Here is a 22,231-nt window from a genome sequence, read left to right as displayed (position 1 = left end):
GATTGTCCAGCATGCTTGTCCAATGCGATATTTAAGAGGTAAACTGTCGGCCGCATCGGGCAGTGTATGCCCAGCCACGGCCGACAGACAGACAGTTCCTGTTTCCTTCCTTCGGAAGGAGCGCAGATGTCGGACTAATACACTGTGAGTGATCTCACAGTGTATGCCGCGGACATCTGCGGCTGGCAGGCAGCCAGATAAAGTGTCTGTCGGTCTGACAGGCATTTTATCTGGACGTGTATGCCCCAAGCTTTAGTAATGGCTGGGCTCCTGGTGTAAAGAATCCCACCATGCTGCTAATCACAGTGGTGGGGGGTGTGTGTTAAAACTTTCCCCCAGAAGTGGACATTTAAAGTTTAGATATATGTATTTCATACAAACCACAATTACATATTTACAAGAATGTTTACAGAAACATGAGATGAACATTTATATGAACATTTTCTGATACTAGAATAAAAAACAACTTACATCAATATTGTCAATATCCAAAATCTTGGAGTGGAACTGAAGACCCATTGCTTTGGCCTGTTGAATAGGGTGAGCCAACTGACTGTATGTCTAAATGTGAAAACATTTCATTGCAATGAATTGATACAAATCAGAAACGGAGAAACTCATAGATTAGATTGTAAATGTTACTATGTTACTAGCCAGACCACATCTCAAACATGGTGCTTAGTTTTAGAAACAGTCAACAAGGACATGGAAGAATTTGAGAGGGCTCATGATATATATATATATATATATATATATAAATAAAACTAGCTGCAGCATCGTAGCACTTCACATGCTGATTGAGAGACCAAGTTGCAGATATACAGGTGTCACATATCAAATTAATCAGCAGTGTCTTATGTGTCCTCGTCACCTCGCATTGCCACTTAGACGCATTTTTGGCAAAAACTGATGCCCAATGCTAGCAGAGAAGCACGAGACCTGACCGCTTACTCACGCCAGGCATATCGCCGCTGCATGACATATTGAGGCTAGATGAGCAAGGACAAATCTGTAGTTAGAATTTTACAACTAAAAAACAGGAGCGGCATAAAAATTACCAGTGAATTAACGCACCATGATAGCAAATGAACAGACAAGTCCAGTAAATGAATATGACTTACATTGATAAAAGTCTATATATCTAATCTAAGACTGTATGCCAGCGGTTCCCAAAGTGTGCGCTGCGGCACTTATGCAGGGGTGCAGCGGGTGGATGGTTTGACAGCTCAGCTAGTAAGCTGCTCGGGCAGTGCGCTGCCTCTCTAAGCAGCCCGCAGCCATTTACACACACACCTGCCCCATGCTGTGCTGCTGCTGCTGGCCCTGCCCCCTCCTACACTTCCTGGACTCCTTTCTTTTCCTGCAGGCTGCACCTCACAGCGCGACTCCTTGCCTCGGCTTAGGCTAGTGATATTCTGTGACACAGAGGGTGTCTGAAGTTTTGAGATAGTGTAGTCATTATATGTAATTTAATATTTATTTTACCCCTACTTTTTTATAATTATGTGTTTAATTATTAAATAATCTGTATATTTAGCACTGGTGTGGAGTGGGTGTATTGCATGGTAAATTTATTAATACATGGTTATAGAGGTTTTAAATAGAGATAAAGTGCGTTTTTCTTTTGCACTTTATCCTCAGGTCAAATATCTATTATAATGTGATAATATCATTACCATGGTCTTCAATACAACCTTCCATCCTCACCAGTGCTGAATATAGTCGGTAAGAGGTGGGGGGGGGTGAGAAGAGGTGGTAAGTGGTGGTAAGTGCCAAATGCACTATAACCAGCGCTATTTGACACGTAAACCAACATCAGTATGCATGAAAGCAGATGTCAAGAAAAATCACTTACGTTATCTGCGAACATCTAATGATTTTGACATCGCCATATATTGGCCTAGGGGTGCCGTGAAAAACCGATGAGACACTAAGGGTGCCGAGAAGTGTAAAGGTTTGGGAATCACTGCTGTATGCATTTAATTTAATATTGCTGTTATTAAACCTGAAAATGCACATTAACTAGTAGTGTTCATTTCCCTGGCTGATTCACCCTAATTTAACATATTTTAACTTCATTTTTAATTTCAATGACCCACCAAATTGATTTGACCGACTCAGCAGTGAACAAGGTTATAAAACTTAAGCAAGATAAAGAGCTAGTACTTCTACCAGATAATCTCAAAATGTTTACCCAAGATTTAACATACATCATTTTTGAATCATCATACGCATTTTGGGTGCTATTCTTCTAGCCCCCATAACATCTTTGCCAACTTTGTAGCCTATGGCTGCCACCTACATCAAAGACAAAACTGACATAATTCAACAACATTATTCCTCATGGTAAATCCCACACACTTAACCCATCATCTGCCCCTTAGACCGTATTCCCTACAGACTTTCCCAATCCATCTCTCCCTCACTGCATGCAATGATATACCTAACAGCAAAGTACAATTACATTTCCCCATACTCCTCTTTCTGGACCTCACTACTGCTTTTTTTTAATTCTTTCCTGGTTCACCTCATACCTATTATATCTACCCTACCTTTTACACACATCTTCCCCTCCACTCCCAAAAAAAGCCCCCTTCTTTTCTAAACGGTGCACTTCTTCTCTTAGGTAACTAATACCCCTTTTACACCAAAATCCTAGGTCCAGGATGGGTCACTGAACCTGGGTTTCAAGCCACCTGTTTACACCGCAGGCTGGATCAGAGTTATTGCCGGGGCTTATCCTCTGCCGGCACATTGAGATGACAATCTCCAAGCACCCACGAGCTGCCTCTCCATAGGGTGACCCAGGTCATCCGGTTACACTGTTCCATTACCTGGGTCCTTCCAGTGTCCAATCCTGCTCACTACCACGGTTGGATTACCGGGTCACTGAACACGGTTTATTTATTTTTTTCGGGGACCCTTTCACACCAAGCCCTGACCTGGGTTAACTAGAAAATACCCCTCTTACACTGCTCAAATAACACGGGTTGTAATTCACACATTCAGCCTCCTGTAAAGTCTCTATTCTGACTATACCCCAATCTACCACTTCTCTCCTGATATTTCCCCTTTCATATTATCTGGTTAAACCAACTGTCTCACTGCTTTCTCCACAAGGATTTTCCACTTCTACCTACTGTTCCACAGTATGGCATTCCGACAACGAGAACTGCTCCCCTTTTTGTATTTTATGTTTAAATGTACCGAAAATCGAGACCTACCGCTTCATAACACCAGTCTTTAAGGACATCAAGATCACCTCTAATTATAGCCTAAAAAACAAGGGAATCTCATTATAAGTGTAATCTTAAGTGTCATAAAAACAAAACATTTTTAAACAATTGCAACAAGGAAAATACACAGAAATAAAATAGTAATACCAATATTGCTTGAAGTAACTCAGATTAAGTAAAATTACATTAGATCATTGGTTTCAAGGAAATAATAGTACAACTAGCAAATTAATTCCAGGCATGGTTTGATGTTAAATTATTACTAAATGTACTAGAGTGGTCCAGGAACGCAGCAGAATGCCATCCTCCTACTTATCTCAGATGCAAGGACTTCATTCTGTCACATCTCTGTCTGCTAAATACCCTAATTCTGATCACTACTAGGACATTGGCTAATTTCCCTTTTGATGATGTGACCATTTGCCTCATGACATGTATAAGCTCCTGTTTCCACAGATATTTTAAATGAGCAGGTAAAGAATGGGGGCTTGTAGGGCACAAACAAGTACGAAAGACTGAGACAGTGGCGGATGTGCTGTCTAAGTAAAAATGGGATTAGGTTAAAGATAGACTGATGACCAGGGGGTTCTACAACATCAACATCAAGCCTGACAGAGGAAGGATGACATTCAACAGACGTCCGGGTAACGTTCCACACCCATCTCCTTTTCAAATTTGTTGTGGGCCAGGGGAAACTTGCCCTTTCTGACCCCCCATCCCCTTAATCTGTACAGAATACCTATATAGATGCAGTTATACAGCTATTTTCATTAAAATTTTGGACTATAAATTACGAAGGAGTTAACATGCAGAAATGTATTTCTTATTAAGATTATATAGTGTTATGCCACTGATGTTAGAAGTCTATATAGAGATATATCAGCACTTTCTATTCAACTATTTGTGATGCATCCGATTTCATGAATGTACATGAATGCATTGTTTGTGTACTGTACCTTTTATACTTTACTACTGCCTACTTTACAATTTTAATTAAAATAGATTAATTTTATATCATAGCATCCCCAGATATTTATACTACCTTCAAGTTCTTTAAGTGTTGTTGTTTTTTTTTTTTATTCAATAATTTTTATAATAACATAAACAAAACAATTACATATTGACTCCATTACAAATTATGCCTGGTACAGAATCTGTAGATATCAAAAGTTCGAAACAGATTAAGCATACTGTTGATCAGGTACAGGACAAGTTACATAGTCATTGACTCACAGAATAACATTCAATATTATCTTAAATGGCACAATTTCCAATAGAGAACTTAATATAAACACCCAACAACAAATACTAATGGCAGACATAGTAAAGCATACGATATTCTAAGATAAATACAATCAGGCGATAAATATAGGTAAAGACAAATAACCAATATAGCAGGATAGAGAGAGCACCTCACAGCATGTCAATAAACAATAAGAGCCCACAGGCGCCATATGAGCTCGCATACCAAATATAAATGACCAGTGCTAGAGGTATATAAAAGTACAAAAGTACTTCGTATCTTAAGCCTGACAGAAAATAATTGCAAAATAGTACTAAATAAAATTAATAAATTCTAATAATTTGCCAAAAGTCAAACAAAAACCCTCCGAAAAAAGATGCCCTATTACCCCCCACCCTGTATGGCCTAACCCCAACCCAGGCATACTTGGATCCCAGTTCTCCTTTACCAACCTACAGTATCCTAATCTATAAACCCCCTCCCCCACCCACTCAGACAAACGATAGTAAAACACAACTGACAAAGGCAATATATTGTTGATCATAGCTAGGCCAGACTAAACCCAGCTCCCCCGCATTATAAGGATAAAACATTTTCCACAGACACACTATAAGGATAAAACATTCTTCATAGACATAAAGCTTGGCAACATAGTAATGTATATACTAGGATATTATAAACAACGAAACAGAATATATTGAAACATGAAAGGAAAATGAGGGGCATCAAATTATTAATCCAGCCAGGCCTCAGCAGGTAGTGAAAATAAAGGCATAGTTCCATCCCCATTCGCCCAAAGACATAGAAAAGTAAAGCTTTAATGATGTATCCTGAAGACATCCGTCCTCCCAAGGGCACGCAGAGAAAAATATTAAAAACTTGAATGGCAAAGCCTGGAGCCTCGATCCCTCCACTAAAAATGTAGAACTCCTCTTTGGAAAATACAGAGTTGACTCCGAACGCCTAGGGTTTGAAAGGATATCCAACATAGGAGTAGATACTTCCCTAGGTGAGGATAAGCCCCAAAATTGTTTTCTTATAAGACATGCATCACTGGGGGATACAACCATCACTTCTCCAAGTTTAGTGAGAAGCATCTGTGTGGAGGCAGCAATAGCTTGAAGGATCAGCTGCAGGGAACTGGCCATCTGTAAGGCAATCAGCCACGAATATCTGCAGTTACTGTAAGCAGGTACAGACAAATGGTGGTGGCTAGCACACCACCTATGTTCACTAGCAACAGCCATGGCCAAAAGTTTTGAGAATGACACAAGTATTGGTTTTCACAAAGTTGGCTGCTTCAGTGTGTTTAGACCATTTTGTCAAATGTTACTATTGCAGTGGTTCCCAAACTGAGCGCCGTGGCACTCTAGGTAAGCACATTTTACTGCACTTTACTACTCAACTACATTTTTTTCTGAATTTCTCAATAACAAATTTTTCGCTTAGGGGTGCCATGAAAACAATGCTGATACTCTAGGGAGCCTTGATTCAAAAAAGTTTGGGAACCACTGTACTATGGTATACTGAAGTAAAATTACAAGCATTTCATAAGTGTCAAAGGCTTTTATTGACAATTACATTACGTTTATGCAAAGAGTCAATATTTGCAGTGTTGACCCTTCTTTTTCAAGACCTCTGCAATTCACCCTGGCATGCTGTCAATCAACTTCTGGGCCACATACTGACTGATGGCCGCCCATTCTTGCCTAATCAATGCTTGGAGTTTCTCGGAATTTGTGGGTTTTTGTTTGTCCACCCACCTCTTGAGGATTGACCACAAACTCTCAATGGGATTAAGATTTGGGGAGTTTGCTGGCCATGGACCCAAAATTTAGATGTTTTGTTCCCCGGGCCACTCAGTTATCACTTTTGCCTTACGGCAAGGTGCTCCATCATACTAGAAAAGGCATTGTTTGTCACCAAACTGTTCTTGGATGGTTGGGAGAAGTTGCTCTTGGAGGATGTTTTGGTACCATTCTTTATTCATGGCTGTGTTCTTAGGCAAAACTGTGAGTGAGCCCACTCCCTTGGCTAAGAAGCAACCTCACACATGAATGGTCTCAGGATGTCACCAGCTTTGTTCCAGCTCCTGACATTTATTTATTTGTATTTTTTTGGGATATACCATATTATTATATGTTTGCATATTTTAGTTTGTATTAAACCCACTGTGTATAGACTTTAAAGTTCTTTCCCAATATAGCTTAGTGTCTTGGAACCTCTTGTGTGGGTCACTGCAAGTTTAGTAACCTGTTATCTACCAGTCCAACATTATGACTTCCTGCTAACAGGGATGGAACTGGCACAGTTGCATTGGACATAAAATATGCCCCTTCTCTGTTTTCTTAATGATTAGCGAAATTATATAATTAAATAAATAATTAAAGAAAATGACCCTTCTCGTTTTACCTCTAATATGTTTGGAATTATATCCTTTTCACAAATTTTTAAGAATGAATCCTTGTCAAAGCTTGGATCAACCTTCACAATTTCCGTCAGGACCTCTGACATTTCAGTCTTGGAAAACATTCCCCCTGAAAAACAAGGACTGCTGTATAAAAAAAAGACACAGCAATATACTGTTTAACGATATATAATGTGCTTTAAGAGCAAATACCAGTACTGAGCGACATATGCAATAAAACAAGGTCCTCAGAATTATCAACTGCCTCTGTTCAATTTCCAACAGAGGAGAAATGTGTCAGTTTGGTGGATACAAACTTTCTTTCTGGGAATCCTTATTCCCAACAGTAATTTGATTCTTTGAATGCCCTGGATACTGCTATAAACTTGATAGCATATACAATAGTAATTAGCCAATGTATGAAATCTCAGGATAATAAGAGTTAACCAATAAACAATGGCATAGTCAATGTGTTCAGTATGTACACTGTAGTCCCAGCTACCATGTAAATGACCATGGAGTTAGAATCACACTAAAGTTTAGTTTAATTCTCTATACAAATACCAGTACGTAGATTTGAATGCTTTTAATATGTAGTGTTGTATAATGGGCTCCAAAGATTTATTATAGATCCACCATCTGAGTCTTGCCTTCTGGTCAGTCATCCGTTAGAAGGGGAAATAATTGGGACCAGAATAAGTGGTAATCTCAAAATTCTAATTATTAAAGTTATCAAAACAGGGGGATCAGGTCTTTACAAAATGTCAACCTGGTGATAATTTTATATATATATATATATATATATATATATATATATATATATATAACTTCTATACTTTTTTAACATTCTAAAATAAATACTATTAATTAACTTTTAAAGAATCGAAAGCAACAGTTATTAACTTCAGAGGGTGATTCTGCCCTGATGGAATAACAAGTTAAACCTTTTCTATAAGATCTGTTGTTCCACATAGAGATTTCTGTTTCTTATAAGTGTGAGCTTCCCCGTTGCCAACTCTTGGCTATGTATACCCTCAAAATGATAGTTAACATTGAAAATCCTCTGCTATTGAACGGACTCAGACATACAAGGGACCTCTGTAGTGCACATACAGGCTTCCTCACCAATGCCCAGGAGAGAATAGAGTGCACCATTCAGGTATCACTTCTCACACATCATGCTCTCTCATTGGTGTGGTCACGACTTGTCTCCTTTGAGCAGTTTACCCAGTCAGGACGGGGTTACTCCTGTTTCTCATGTCACTAGGTGATCGGCACACCACTGGAAGTGACGTGTCAGTTATAGTGCTGCGTCCTTCTATTTGTATTCACTGGACTTTTGCCGCCTCGCCGACTATAGCGTATCCGAGTCCCATCGGCTTGGCTGCATGGTCAGCGTTCTGTTCCTCCTGGTAGTACAGAATTTGATCTTCCCGAAGTGGCTTCCGTGCTACCTCTGGCTCTCCAGCTTCTTCTACAGCTTCCAAGCCACACCTACACCGCTGTGCTGCCATTGGCTCTCCAAGCCGCAGCACCAACTATTCACACCTCCACCATTGGCCCTTGCAGCACCATCGGCACAAGCCGCATCATCGGCTCTCAAAGCCATAACATACCATTTGACTGTCTACTAACGGCTATTGCTGCACCATTGACACAAGCCGCACCATCGGCACCTTTGCCGCTTCATCGGCACACCACACCATCGGCTTCCAAAAGCCGCATCTCACCTACTGTATATACAAGCAGTCAAGGCGGCCGCCTAAGTAAAGGTGAGGCAATTATCTCTAAAGGAACAACGGGCGGATGTTAGTGGTGGGTGATCTGAAGTTCTAGACGGCTTACTAGGGGTGGTCACTGGCAATCATAACCGGTACACAGCTTAGTGATAGCTGTTATCCAATTAGGGAAATACAGAAGCATACTGCACTCTGGTTTATATGTTTCTGACAGTCACATTGACCATTCACTGTCCTTTGGACAAATGGCCAAAAGTAGACGTTGGGCATATTTGTAAAGAGCACTCTTTCCATACCGTCCTGTCTAGAAACCTTGTATGAATAACAGGTTAATGCTCAAAAACCTGTAAAAATTTTGACATTATATATTAAAGTGCATTGTAGAGAATATAAAGTAACTATATTATCATCTTATTATTTGTTTCTTTTTTTTATAATAATATAAAATATTTCCATCAACAGACAGAAACCAAAAAATGGCACATATTATTCAAATCAGTCTAAACATGGCAAGCACACCCCTCAAAACATGATCTAATAAAATAAAACAGGAGAAAGGAAACCCAAAAAGAAACAGTTTCCATCTCAGCCTGTAACAGGCAAAGAAATGGGCGGATCATCCATTAAAATCAGGATTTCATACCAAGAAGTATTTCGGAAGCACAAATATATTTGGCGTCGTAAGGCCAACATAAAAGAGTCTATAAAACCTTCCCACAGCTGAAAAAAAAACAGCTGTCTTAGGCCCTCATTCAGAGCCACTCGCTAGCGGCAGTACGCTCGTTCCGAGCGATGTTCGCACATCTGCGCATGCGTACGGTTTTTAGTACGCATGCGCGAACCAGTCAGTGCGGCCGAAAATCATTTGTACGCAATATAGCGAGTGCCTGCTATTTTGAGTGACAGAATGAGGCGTATGTGGGTGGTAACAGGGGAAGGTGCTTGAAAACGGGGAGTAGAGTTCCGTTCGCAGGCGTGCTTAAAGGTGAAAACGGGCGTTTTATGGGTGTGCATAATTAATATAGCAGCGTCATTGACCACGTCACTTGGTTTTTTTTAACTCAGAACTGGTCGCAAAATAGCGGTTGAAAAAACCAACCACAAGAATAGCGAGCAGCTCATACCCTGTTCGATGTACTCGATTAATCTAATAAATAGCGGACATGACGTATGGTGCGAGCGGCCAGGGGGCGTTTTTAAGAAATAAAAGAGCGCATGTTTTGCTCGCTCATTCAGACTTAGAGGTGTGAACAGACTGCAATGTGCGGATCATTTGCATAGCCACCCCTTGTTTTTGAACGAACGAACGCAAATAGCGAACGCCTCTGAATGAGGGCCTTAGTCTCTTTATGCAGTGTGGTCTCTAGCCAATCCATTTGGAAAGCAAAAAATAGTTTAGCCCGGAATAAAGAAACAGATGGCGGATCTGCATGTGTCCACATCTGTAATATACATTTACGAGCCACCGCTTATATAATCAATAATAATTGTTTACTATCTCCCCTACCCGAAACAGACGGTGGCAGGATACCCAGAATCGCCCACTCCGTCGATAGTGGAAGATAATTAACTAGACACCTAGATGTAAATCTATTGACCGATGACCAAAATCTACATATAAGGGGGCAATCCCACATACAATGTATAAAGGTTGCATCAGAAGCCCCACACTTACGGCCTGATTCAGATCCGGTCGCAAGCGCAGAGCGCTTGCAACTGGGTCGATGGTGGCCCACAGCGCATGCGCACGACGGAGCCGGCTCTGTCGTGCGCATGCGCGAGACCCGGCTAGCGACGGGCAATCCGTCGCTCCGGGTCTTGCACCAAAGGGGGCGAGCTGTCGATGTTGAGTGACAGCTCGCCCCCTTTGGTGGGCGGGTCGGGGGGGTGTCTGCCCAAATGGAGGCATTCCCGAGGGAACGCTTGCCGTTTGGGGGCGGCCCCGCTGACATCACGAGTGATGTCAGTGGAGAGCTTCCGGCTCTGTTAGAGCCGAAAGCTCTCTGGGGCTTGCGATGAACGAGACCCTACCACAAGGGTCTCGTCGCAAGCCCGATGGTTGCAATGGTCTTGACCATCGCGACCATCATCATGGCCGCTCCAAAAAAAAAAAAGCCCGGCTCTGTCAGAGCGAGCGGCTCTGAATCAGGCCCTTAGTACAAACACTAGTTACAGTGCCTTGTAAAAGTATTCACCCCCCCTTGCCTTTTTACCTTTTTTGTTACATTACAACCTGTATTTTAAACATTTTTTTATCTGAAATTTATGTGATGGATCTGCACAAAATAGTCTAATTTGGTGAAGTGAAATGAGAAAAATATATATAAAAAAGAATCTTTATAAATACAATTCTGAAAATTGGCATGTGCATATGTAATCACCTCCTTTGCTATGAAGCCCCTCAATAGTTCTGGTGCAACCAATTACCTTCAGAAGTCACAAGATTAGTGAACTGAAGTCCACCTGTGTGAAATCTAAGTGTCACATGATCTGTCAGTATAAACACTCCTTTTCTGAAAGGCCCCAAAGGCTGCAACACCACTAGGCAAGAGGCATCACACCATGAAGACCAAGGAGCTCTCCAAACAAGTCAGGGACAAAGTTGTTGAGAAGTACAATTCTGGGTTGGGTTATAAAAAAAATATCCAAGTCTTTGATGATCCCCTGGAGCACCATCAAAACCATATTACATAGTGATAAAAATAAGAAAACACGATTTGAGTTGGCCAAAAGGCATGTGGGCGACTCCCCAAATGTATGGAGGAAGGTGCTCTGGTCAGATGAGACTAAGATTGAACTTTTCGTCCACCAAGGAAAACGCTATGTCTGGTGCAAACTAGGGATGTGCAGGCTCGGTTCTACTCTGTTCCGTTCGTTTTTTTTTACCGAATCTTATTGGGTATCAGCTGTCACGAGTTTTGGATAGCCAATAAGATTCGGTAAAAAAAACGAACGGAACCGAGTAGAACCGAGCCTGCACATCCCTAGTGCAAACCCAACACATCCCATCACCCCAAGAACACCATCCCCACAGTGAAACGTGGTGGCAGCATCATGCTGTAGGGATGTTTTTCAGTAGCAGGGACTGGGAAACTGATTCGAGTAGAGGGAAAGATGGATGGTGCTAAATACAGGGATATTCTTGAGCAAAACCTGTTTCAGTCTGCCTGTAATTTGAGACTGGGACGGAGGTTCACCTTCCAGCAGGACAATGACCCGAAGCATACTGCTAAAGCAACACTCCAGTGGTTTAAGGGGAAACATTTAAATGTGTTGGAATGGCCTAGTCAAAGCCCAGATCTCAATCCAATTGAGAATCTGTGGTCAAACTTGAAGATTGCTGTTCACAAGCGGAAACCATCCAACATGAAGGAGCTGGAGCAGTTTTGCCTTGAGGAATGGGCAAAAATCGCAGGGGCAAGATGTGGCAAGCTCATAGAGACTTATCCAAAGCGACTTGCTGCTGTAATTGCCACAAAAGGTGGCTCGTCAAAGTACTGACTTTAGGGGGGGCGAATAGTTATGCATGCTGAAGTTTCTGTTATGTTGTCCCAAATGTTGTTTGGTTCACAATATAAAAAAAACACAACTTCACTGTTGTAGGCATGTTCTGTGAATGAAATGATGCACACCTTCAAACAATCAATTTTAATTCCAGGTTGTGAGGCAACAAAACATGAAAAATGCAAAGGGGGGGGGGGGGGGTATATACTTTTGCAAGGCACCGTATCTGTCAATCCCATCAGGAACCTGAAGTGGGGGGAAAGATATTCATTGTGATCAATGTTATAGAACAGTGATTCCCAACCTCGGTCCTCAAGGCGCACTAACAGTCCTGGTTTTAGTTATATCCATGACTGAACAGATGGTTAAATCAAAGTATTAATTAAGTTATTCAAGTATGGCTATCCCTAAAACCTGGACTGTTAGTGTGCCTTGAGGACCGTGGTTGGGAACCCCTATTATAGAACATTTCTTCTTCAGGGTCCATAGGCTCCACAGGGAGACCTTGGGGTGTAGGTGATGGGAACCAATCCTGGCACCACACAGTTAAAGCTTTCAGCTCCCAGGATCCATTGTGTCCACTCTCCCTATACCCCACCCCCGAGCCAGAAGCACCACAGTTTCGTTGGTGCCCGGCCAGAGATCGGGTCACCATTTTGCAGGGGGGCTGTTCATCAGCCCCTAAAAGATTATTTCTTTAGTTTATTTTACAAAGAAGAGCGCACAGCAGAAGACTGTCTGTGTGACGTCTGCGCTGCCGCTCCATCACTACTCCGGTGCCGCGACGCCAGTACTGATCTGGGGATCTTGGCGGGCGTTCTGGGGGAACAGCGCTAGCCAGGGCCCCCCGGAATGGACCCAGACTGCACCCGGATATCAGGGGACAGGTAAGGCGGGTCGCCGCTTACAGTGACCCCTGCGTAATGGCAGAGACCTCTGGTCTCAGGGGACAGACCGGAGGTGCTGGGTGTGGACGCAGGCTCCGGCCATAGCGCTCCACTTGACCACCAGGGACTATTGGTTCAGGAAACCAGCGTCCCAGGGATTAATAACCAGCCAGGGGAGACAGCTTACCTGTTTAAGTGGCTCCTCAGCTCAGCACGCCTTTCCACTGCGGTCTGGCTTCCCTGAGCTGCTCTCCTCCTCTGGACACGGCCCATCTGAGGTCATTTTCTATGTGCAGTTGCAGTTCTCCCAGGACATCCCAGTCCCACTGCTTACCTCTCCCCAGGGTTAGCGTATATGTAGCGCTATTTCCTACCAGACACTGCGTCTGTGTAGTTGAGTATAGTGCCGCTTTGCAGCGTCTTTCCTGCATTGTATGTGACTTGTGCTAGCGCTATCTATCTGTGTGTGTTTTCTATCTGTCAGCTTCTGGATATACACTTTCTCTCATTCTGCCCTAATACAGTTGTTGTTGTTAGGGTGGTTCATACCTGACCTCATATATATATGCAATACAATATTTGTGAGGTCTGTCACATACTGTTGTGTACTGCACTGTGCCATGTTTAGGCAACAGGTTCCTGCAGCTTAAATAAACATAAGACAGGAGCAGTAGATTGCTCCCTGTTAGTATTTATACATACTCGTGGTTGCTTTGTACTCAGTACCATATTGTGCATAATTCTACCCTGCAGACATGTCTGACACGGGCAATGAACACATTCCTGTAACCATGCCGCAATTTTGCAGATTATTTACTGCGGTTTTCAGTGAGGAGGATGTGGTTCGGGATGGGTTATGTGTGAGGTGTTATAACCTGCCAGGTTCCTCGAACCCCCCGACATCAGTACAGGAGCCTCCTTGGGCAACTTTTTTGCATATGCTGGCCTCTATTATGGACCGCCTGGCAGTACTGGCTGCTTCTCCTCCTATGGGGATACCACAGCAGCTCGTCCCTCCCTCACAGGGACTGCCACTGTTCATGCAGACTCCTCCTTTCCCTCTCTGGGATTACCACAGGGTGGACCTCCACCATGGGAGGATGTTTTCTATAACTCAGTACAGAGTCTGGCAACGACCTCTACGGCTCTTCAGACCATGTTGCAGAGTGAGAAGCCCGTTAGACTAGCTAAGCGTCCTGTCCTGTGTTGTCATCTCAATCCACACAGCTGTCAGAATCTGAGATGTCATCTGATGACGGAGAGATGGCTGATGCCTCTAACCCCGACTCCCCTCAGCAAGAGGCAGAGCCTAAGTCAAGAATTAATACTCCTGCCTTGGTGCATGCAATAAGATCCAAATTGGTTATAGACGATGACGAACAAGCCCCTAAATCCAAACACCCTCTGTTTAAACTTCGGCAGTATTCCCTCTATCAGATCAGCTGGTGGATCACATGGCTGAGGCCTGGCAAATGCCTGGTAAGAGGTATCAACCTCAGAAACGTTTGACCTCATGTTACCCATTTCCTGAGGCTCATTGTAAGAAGTGGGAATCACCCCCCGCAGTGGATTCACACGTTACACGGTTAATTAAAAGTGCAACGTTTCCGATGCCTTCCATTTCTTCCTTAAAGGATCCTACGGATAGGAAGGTGGAAACTTGCCTAAAGTCTATATACTCTCTTTCAGGAGCTGTTGCCCGGCCATCCATGGCTATCGCCTGGGTAGCTAAGGATATAGAGAGTTGGGCTGACTCTATGGAAAACTTCCAAGGAGTCAAGTGTATCAGGTGTCACTGGTCGGCCATATTAGGGATGCGGCTGCATATATAATCGGTGAGGCCGCTCTAGTCTTCTGACATGTAGGGTCTAGGCTGCGGGCGTGTCTGCTCACCGTTCCCTGTGGCTACGCTATTGGAGGCGGATGCCGATTATAAGAAAGGCCTGGAGACCTTGCCCTATAATGGGGAGATTTTGTTTAGTCCACACTTGGACAAAATTGTTTGGCACATTGGCCAAATCCAAATCTGCATTTCTGCACTCAGCATCTGCTCCTGCAAAGTATTGAAGCTCCTCCTTTTGTACCCAAGGAAAATCTAAAGGGCAGTCCTTCCCTAGGCAGTCCACTGCCAAGAAGACTGCCAAGCCCAAGAAACAGGCCTGGAGCACAAGACGCCCGACCTCCAAACCGGAGAATAAACCCGCAGCCTGACAGGACGGACCTCCCTCTGGGGGACCCCAGAGTGAGGGGCCGACTTCTTCAGTTCGCCCAGTGCTGGTGTCAAACCACCAAGGATGCTTGGGTAAGAGAAGTGGTATTTCAGGGGTACGCCCTCTCATTCCTTCGAAGGCCTCACCACCAATTTTTCTGCACAGGCCCTCCTTCCGACAAGACCAAGGCCTTGCAGATCCAGAAAGTCATACAGTTCTTGCTGTAGGCAAGTGTAATTGTACCAGTTCTGCCATCTCAAAGAGGGACTAGATATTATTCTGCTCTCTTTCTGGTTCAGAAACCGAATGGGTCTCATTGACCTATACTCAACCTCAAATCTCTGAACAAGTTCCTCAGGGTGCCCAGGCTCAGGATGGAAACCTTACGATCCATCATACTGGCTGTGGAACCTGGGGATTACATGGTATCACTGGACATTCAGGATACATACCTATATGTTCCCATAACGCTTTCTCACCAGCGTTATCTAAGGTTTGCTATACTGCAACGACACTTCCAGTTTCGGGTGCTGCCCTTTGGCCTATCCACGGCTCCAAGGGTATTTACCAAAATTATGGCTGTCATGGCAGCCCACATGCAGAGTCAGGGTATCCGGCTAGAGCCTGAGCGGCTTGAGGTGAGAGTGCTTTGGCCCTGGAGACCCGGTAATAGGGTCTCCGGGCTGTGGCATTACACCCCGGTTGTTTTGGGTCCGGTGCTGGTTTTAATTATAGGGGGACCCCTATGCATTTTTCCCCCCTATAATTAAAACCAGGACTCGCCCTGCAGCCTGGTGCTGGTACCTAAATTACGGTGGAACCCTACTTGTTCCCTGTAATTTTAGGTACCACGACAGGCTGCCAAGTCCGGGGATGGTTAGGCTTTTGGGGGGGTCCCTACGTAACTTGTTTAATATATTTTAACCTGTTTTTTACAGATACAATACACAAGCAGCCTACACATATCTCACAGATATGTGCAGGCTGCTTGCTCGGGTGAGTTTGGCAGAGAGAAAACACTGCATTCTCGGGTGAGTAATCTCTAAACTCGCAAATAGGGGGGAGAAATCTTGATCTACTTCACCATCGGTAAACTCACTTTCAACTAAACTCACTTCTTAGTAAATTTGTGAGTTGTTAAAGGGTAAACTCAATCAAGTTTCGGTGAAGCAAATAGAGTTTAAAAAAAATAGTAAATTTACCCCTTGGTGGCTACAGACATCTCATCTAAACCAAGGGTCACCCCTTTTGGATCCCAGACTGGATACTCCTAACAATGGACGCCAGTCTCCGTGAATGGGGTGCAGTGACCGGTCCACACTCCTTTCAAGACCGGTGGACAACAGTAGAGGCATCTCTGCCCATCAACATATTGGAAATTCAGGCTGTTTACAGGGCCCTCATGATGGCAAAGCACATTCTTCACGGAAAGCCCGTGCAGTTCCAGTCCGACAATACCACCACAGTGGCTTACATCAACCATCAAGGAGGCACTCGAAGTCGGGCAGCAATGACAGAAGTGTCACGCAGTCTGACTTGGGCAGAATCTCATCTCCGGCCATTTTGGCAGTGTTCATTCTGGGAGTTCTCAATTGGGAAGCTGACTTCCTCAGCCGTCACAACGTGCATCCAGGGGAATGGTCTCTTCACCAAGAGGTGTTTCAACTCCTAGTGGACAAATGGGGTCTCCCAGAGGTGGACCTCATGGTCTCCCGACACAATCACAAGTTACCAGTGTACGGGGCCAGAAAAAGAGATGCCGAAGCAAGCCTGGTGGATGCTCAATCAGTAAAATGGTCCTTCCGGTTTGCGTACCTATTTCCTCCAGTCTCCCTGCTTCCTCAAGTTCTTCGGGAGTTCAAGCAAGATGAAGGCACTGCCCTGCTGGTGGCTCCAGCTTGGCCCAGACGTCATTGGTACTCAGATCTTCGGAGTCTCTCCATCAACACTCCGTTTCTACTGCCTCAACGTCCGGACCTGTTGTCTCAGGGTTCTTGCCTTTACCCCGACCTGGATCGTCTGTCTTTGATGGTGTGGCTCTTGAGACATCCCTCCTAAGGTCAAAGGGATTCTCTAGCTCAGTCATCATCACGATGCTTAGAACGCATAAACCTGCCTCCGCCAGGATCTACCACAGAGTGTGGCTTACATATTTCCAGTGGTGTTGTACAAGAGATCACGACCCTCAGGTGTTTAGAATTTCCAGAATACTGGCATTCTTTCAAGCTGGATCGGACCTCGGCCTACGCCTGGCCTCGTTGATAGTGCATGTCTCTGCACTGTCAGTGTGGTTCCAATGTAGAATTGCTCCGTTTCTGGATATCCACACCTTCCTCCAGGGTGTCAACCGGAGTCAACCTCCCTTTGTTTCCCCAGTGGCTCCTTGTGATTTGGCAGTAGTTCTTCGGGCCCTCCATTTGGACCTCTAGATTCAGTGGAACTTAAGTGGTTAACAGCTAAGGCTCTTTTTCTTCTGGCTATTGCATATGCCAGAAGGGTGTCAGAATTGGGAGCACTCTCCTGTCGTCCTCCTTTTCTGATATTTTACTGGGACAGAGCGGTGCTTCGTACTTGCCCTGAGTTCCTTCCTAAGGTTGTTTTTAGTTTCCATGTTAATCAGGAAATTATAGTAGCGGCCTTTCTATCACCAGACCTCTCGGGAGGTGAGGCCTCATTGGATGTGGTCCGCGCCCTCAGGATTTATGTGGACTGTACCAGTTCTCTTCGGAAATCAGACTCCTTGATTGTGCTCCATAGATTTCACAAGAAGGGATGGCCAGCCCATAAATAAACATTGTCTAGATGTCTTTGTATGACTATTTCAGAAGCTTACACGCAGACAGGCCTGCCTGTTCCGACTTCTGTTAAGTCTCATTCTACTCGGTCTGTGGGTCCCTTGTGGGCAGCTCGGCGTGGCAACTTGGCTGTTCAGCTTTGTAAGGTGGCCACGTGGTCTTCTGTCCAGACCTTTCTAAGGTTCTATGCATTTGATACTTTCGCCTCTCAGGCTGCTTCCTTTGGGCGCCGGATTCTCCTCTCAGCGCAGGAGCGCTCCCACCCTTAAAAGGACTGCTTTGGGACATGCCCAAAATCTCCCTGTAGAGCCTATGGACCCTGAAGAAGAAAATTAGTTATGGTAAGAACTTACCTTTGTTATCCGCCCTGACGCACCTGGCTTCATATGGGATATGTTTCTGGTCAGCAGTTTCCTGTCTCCTTCTGAGCGAGAATGTGATTCTTGAATGTACCAGTCTTCCTTCTCTCTTATCCTGCTCTGGCCTTTGGCTTATTACCAACTGAGCTGCCTCAGGGGGTGGAGTATAGGGAGAGTGGACCCAATGCATCCTGGGAGCTGATAGCTTTAACTCCATGGTGCCTGGATTGGTTATTATTATTATTATCGTTTATTTATATGGCGCCACAAGTGTTCCGCAGCACCTTACAAAGTACATAAACAAATAGATTGATTTACAGTAACTTACAGTACAGTACAATACATTACAGGACATGGATAATATACATTGCTACATTCACGACCATAACACCCAGATAAGCAACAATGCAAAGCAATCAAGTGTTAGGTGCCCTGGTAGAGAGTAAGAAGTAGATGAAGGTATAGTAAGGAGATGCACAAGAGGGTAGAGGGCCCTGCTCATAGGAGCTTACATTCTAAGGGTTCCCATCACCTACACCCCAAGGTCTCCCTGTGGACCCTATGGACTTCGAAGAAAGAGTTAAAGGTAAGTTCTTACTATAGCTCTCCTTTTCTCTATACATGCTGGATGAGAGCACCGATTGAGAATAGAGGAATGAGCGTAACAAGCTTTCCATGGTAATGTGGGGGAATACAGTACACCAGGTAGATAACCCTGTAGATATTTTACAATGGTCTAAGGAATCTGAAGAATTTTATAATGGAGAGAATTTGCCCCCCATCCACCCATAGGTCTAGCTAATAATAGATTCAAAGAGTTGGACCAATCTACTGGGGAAAGAGTCCGTATCATGAAACTCACATAGTGTTGTGCCTGATAGAATGCCAGAGAGTGGGATTGAGGTAAACTATATTTATCCACCAATTCCGCCACTCGATAGGGCCTAAAGTTTTCAGTGTCAACCAATGCTCAGATGTAAGGGATCACCCTATCAGGCCATAATGAGAAAGGCGCGAAAGCCTCCCCATTTTGAAACTCAGGGTTTAAAAGTAATGGGTGGAAGAGGGAATGACGACAATTTAAATTCCTTTGCTTTCTAGCAAAGTGCCAAACTTGCAACCATCAGTAGGGGATTACTAATAATATCCTCAGATAATTCTTGTTTATGGGAATGGAGGAACACCAGTAAGTGCTGATCAGTTAGGAAAGACTGATCCAGTTTTGAATCAGTATATAAGTCCATCCTGTGCATCCATTACCATATGTATCTCAAAATTCCAGCATGACTATATCATTTTAAATTAGGTAAATTAACCCCTCCATTAGCCCGGGTTTGTTGAAGCTTCAGCAGACCAATTCGACGACGTTTATTCCTCCAAATAAAGTCCCGAAAAGTTTTATACAGAAACTTTTCATCCACCTGTGATAGCAAAATCGGCAACATCTGTAAGGGGTAGAGGAGTTTAGGGAAAGATATCATTTTTAATAAATGAATCCTACCTAAATAGGACAACATAAGGTGACGCCATCGGGACAATTCACCCACTAACTCTGAAATAAGCGACCTCATATCAAGATCATATAAGTCCCCAATATAACATGGTAATAGTTTTTGGATAGCCAATAAGATTCGGTAAAAAGAACCGAACGGAACCGAGTAGAACCGAGCCTGCACATCCCTAGGTAATACCATTCCCAAATAGGGAAGTAGTAGCCCAGACCACCGGCTATAAGTCACCCCAGTGTGGCTTCACCATGGAACCCAAGTACAATGCTTCTGACTTATCAGAATTAATACTAAAGCCAGAAACTTTAGCAAAATCTGCCAATTTCTCAAAAATTTTGGATAGGATCTGTTCTGGATCTGAGATATAAAATAATAAGTCATCAGCAAAGGCTTGGACTTTAAGCTCCTGGGAACCCATCAGAATAGCTTTAAAATCTGGCCAGTGTCGAAGCCGGATGATTGGCTGAGACCAGATCTTAAATTAATATCGGGCGACGCCATCTTGTGTTGCCCCTGACGACGCCATCTTGCGTTGTCAGCATGATACCATTGTGTGCGATGCTAATATGCGATTATCAGCGTTGTGCGTCTGCATTGCTGCCACATATTGTTAAAACTCCTACCATAACTTAAACGCACATTAATTCATACATATAAAATATATATGATGCACATGTTTATCAAAGCACTCTACACATAAACGCACCACGCATACTAACGACTATACGCAATATTCTCTCACACATACCAAAACTTATAAAAAGGTTCCTCCACATTAAAAGCTAAATATTAGAGGTTTTATTAACGAATACTTATGTTGTAAAATGTAATGTATACGATATTTAAGGTACATAAGCTAGTAGACATTTTATGTTTGGTACCAATCTAAAGCAATGTTTGTTTGCAGATTCCGGTTCGACCCGCAAGGAAATCGCATCATGCGTTCGCAAGATATGAACTATATGAAAATAGTGGTTAGAATGTGAAATTGTATGAAGTGATTTTTACTAGTTTAAACCAGTTCTTCGGTGGGAAAACCACACAAAGCAACAACTGAGGAACTGGGACATACCCCTAGTGATGCTATATGAACTGTCCAATGACCTGCATCGTACCAGAATGTCCACGAGCAAGATCCAATGGAAATCCGTTAACTAGTTTCTTTGTTCTGGGAGGGTATATAGCTTGCATGCTGGTTCTAGTATACTGCCATTCTGGATGGCCACAGGTTTCTGGACTGATGACTGTATGCTGGGACCAGTGCGCACGCGTATGTATTGGGCTGTATCGTATATTCTGTAGTTAATTGTCTTTGCGCTAATTGTGCTAGATGAAAGCGTGTAACTTTCTTTTATTTAGGGCGTTGGAGCCACAATAATTGTCTGGACAGCGATTATTTCTCTCTAGCAATTTAAGGGTATTCATACCAGGAGTTGAGAATACGCAGTAATGGGTCCAAAGCTATATTAAATAACAACGGCGATAAAGGACATCCTTGTCGAGTGCCTCTCGTCATTGTAATGGGGGAACTACAGGTGCCATTAATTATCAAGGTAGTAGTCGGCAAATAATATAAAAATCGAAACAGTTCTGAGAAAGGTCTACCAAAATCACATATCTAAGATTTTAAGCAAATGACCCCAAGACACGATGTCAAATGCCTTTTCCCCATCTAAACTCAAAAGCATTGCTCCCAGAGGGGATGGGGAATTGGAGTGAGACACTATAGTTGCCAGAGCCGTTCTAACCCCTTTTACCGAAAATCTACCACGTGTGAAACCCGATTGGCCATTATTTTGGTCAATATTTTAAAATCCTGGTTCAAAGTGTAATAGGCCTATATGATGTAACCAATTCTGGATCTTTAAAAGGCTTAGGTATAACTATAGTGTATGCTTTATTAAAATTTGGATAATGGAGGTGGCCCTCCAATATACCCTCATAGAGAGTAGTGAGAAATGGGACTATTTGCGGCTGCAACATCTTATCATAGTCCCCTGAAAAACCATCGGGGCCTGGAGATTTATTATTACGGCGACAAGAAAATTACCTGAGATCTCCATCTCTGTAATATCCTGAGTCAATATGTCTCTCTGGGTGGAAGTAAGTTTCGGAAGCTTCGCCTCATTTAGCAGGTTCCAATGTAAACTAGGAAGTTCTGGAGGGGCCCTATACAAAGACTCATAATAACGCTGAAATGTGGATACTATATCAAGAGTGGATACCAAATGGGCAGATGTAGTAGGGTTACGTAATGCCTTAATAGATTGTCGAGGACGTTGCAATTCACCATATTAGCCAATAAACGCCCAGATCTATTGCCCCATCTATAGTAGCGTTTTT

The 22,231-nt window shown here is 43.5% G+C and overlaps 1 protein-coding gene across 2 annotated transcripts in view; it reads right to left on the bottom strand.

Annotated features, from left to right (window-relative positions):
• TIMM44 (translocase of inner mitochondrial membrane 44) overlaps positions 1 to 22,231 on the bottom strand; it is a 119,563-nt gene that overhangs the window by 5,004 nt on the left and 92,328 nt on the right. For both annotated transcript variants that reach the window (XM_088444076.1, XM_088444077.1), the window contains exons 9-11: positions 6,892 to 7,016; positions 3,225 to 3,275; positions 472 to 561 (exon numbers count right to left, since the gene is read on the bottom strand). In XM_088444076.1, coding sequence (XP_088300202.1) covers positions 472 to 561; positions 3,225 to 3,275; positions 6,892 to 7,016 — 266 coding nt within the window. The remainder of the gene's footprint in view (positions 1 to 471; positions 562 to 3,224; positions 3,276 to 6,891; positions 7,017 to 22,231) is intronic.

This window comes from Taudactylus pleione, unplaced genomic scaffold (assembly GCF_031769625.1).
Source record: "Taudactylus pleione unplaced genomic scaffold, aTauple2 ptg000347l, whole genome shotgun sequence".
In the NCBI taxonomy this organism is placed as follows: Eukaryota; Metazoa; Chordata; class Amphibia; order Anura; family Myobatrachidae; genus Taudactylus; species Taudactylus pleione.
Note: the sequence above shows the minus strand (reverse complement) of the source record. Positions and strands in the feature narration are given on the sequence as shown.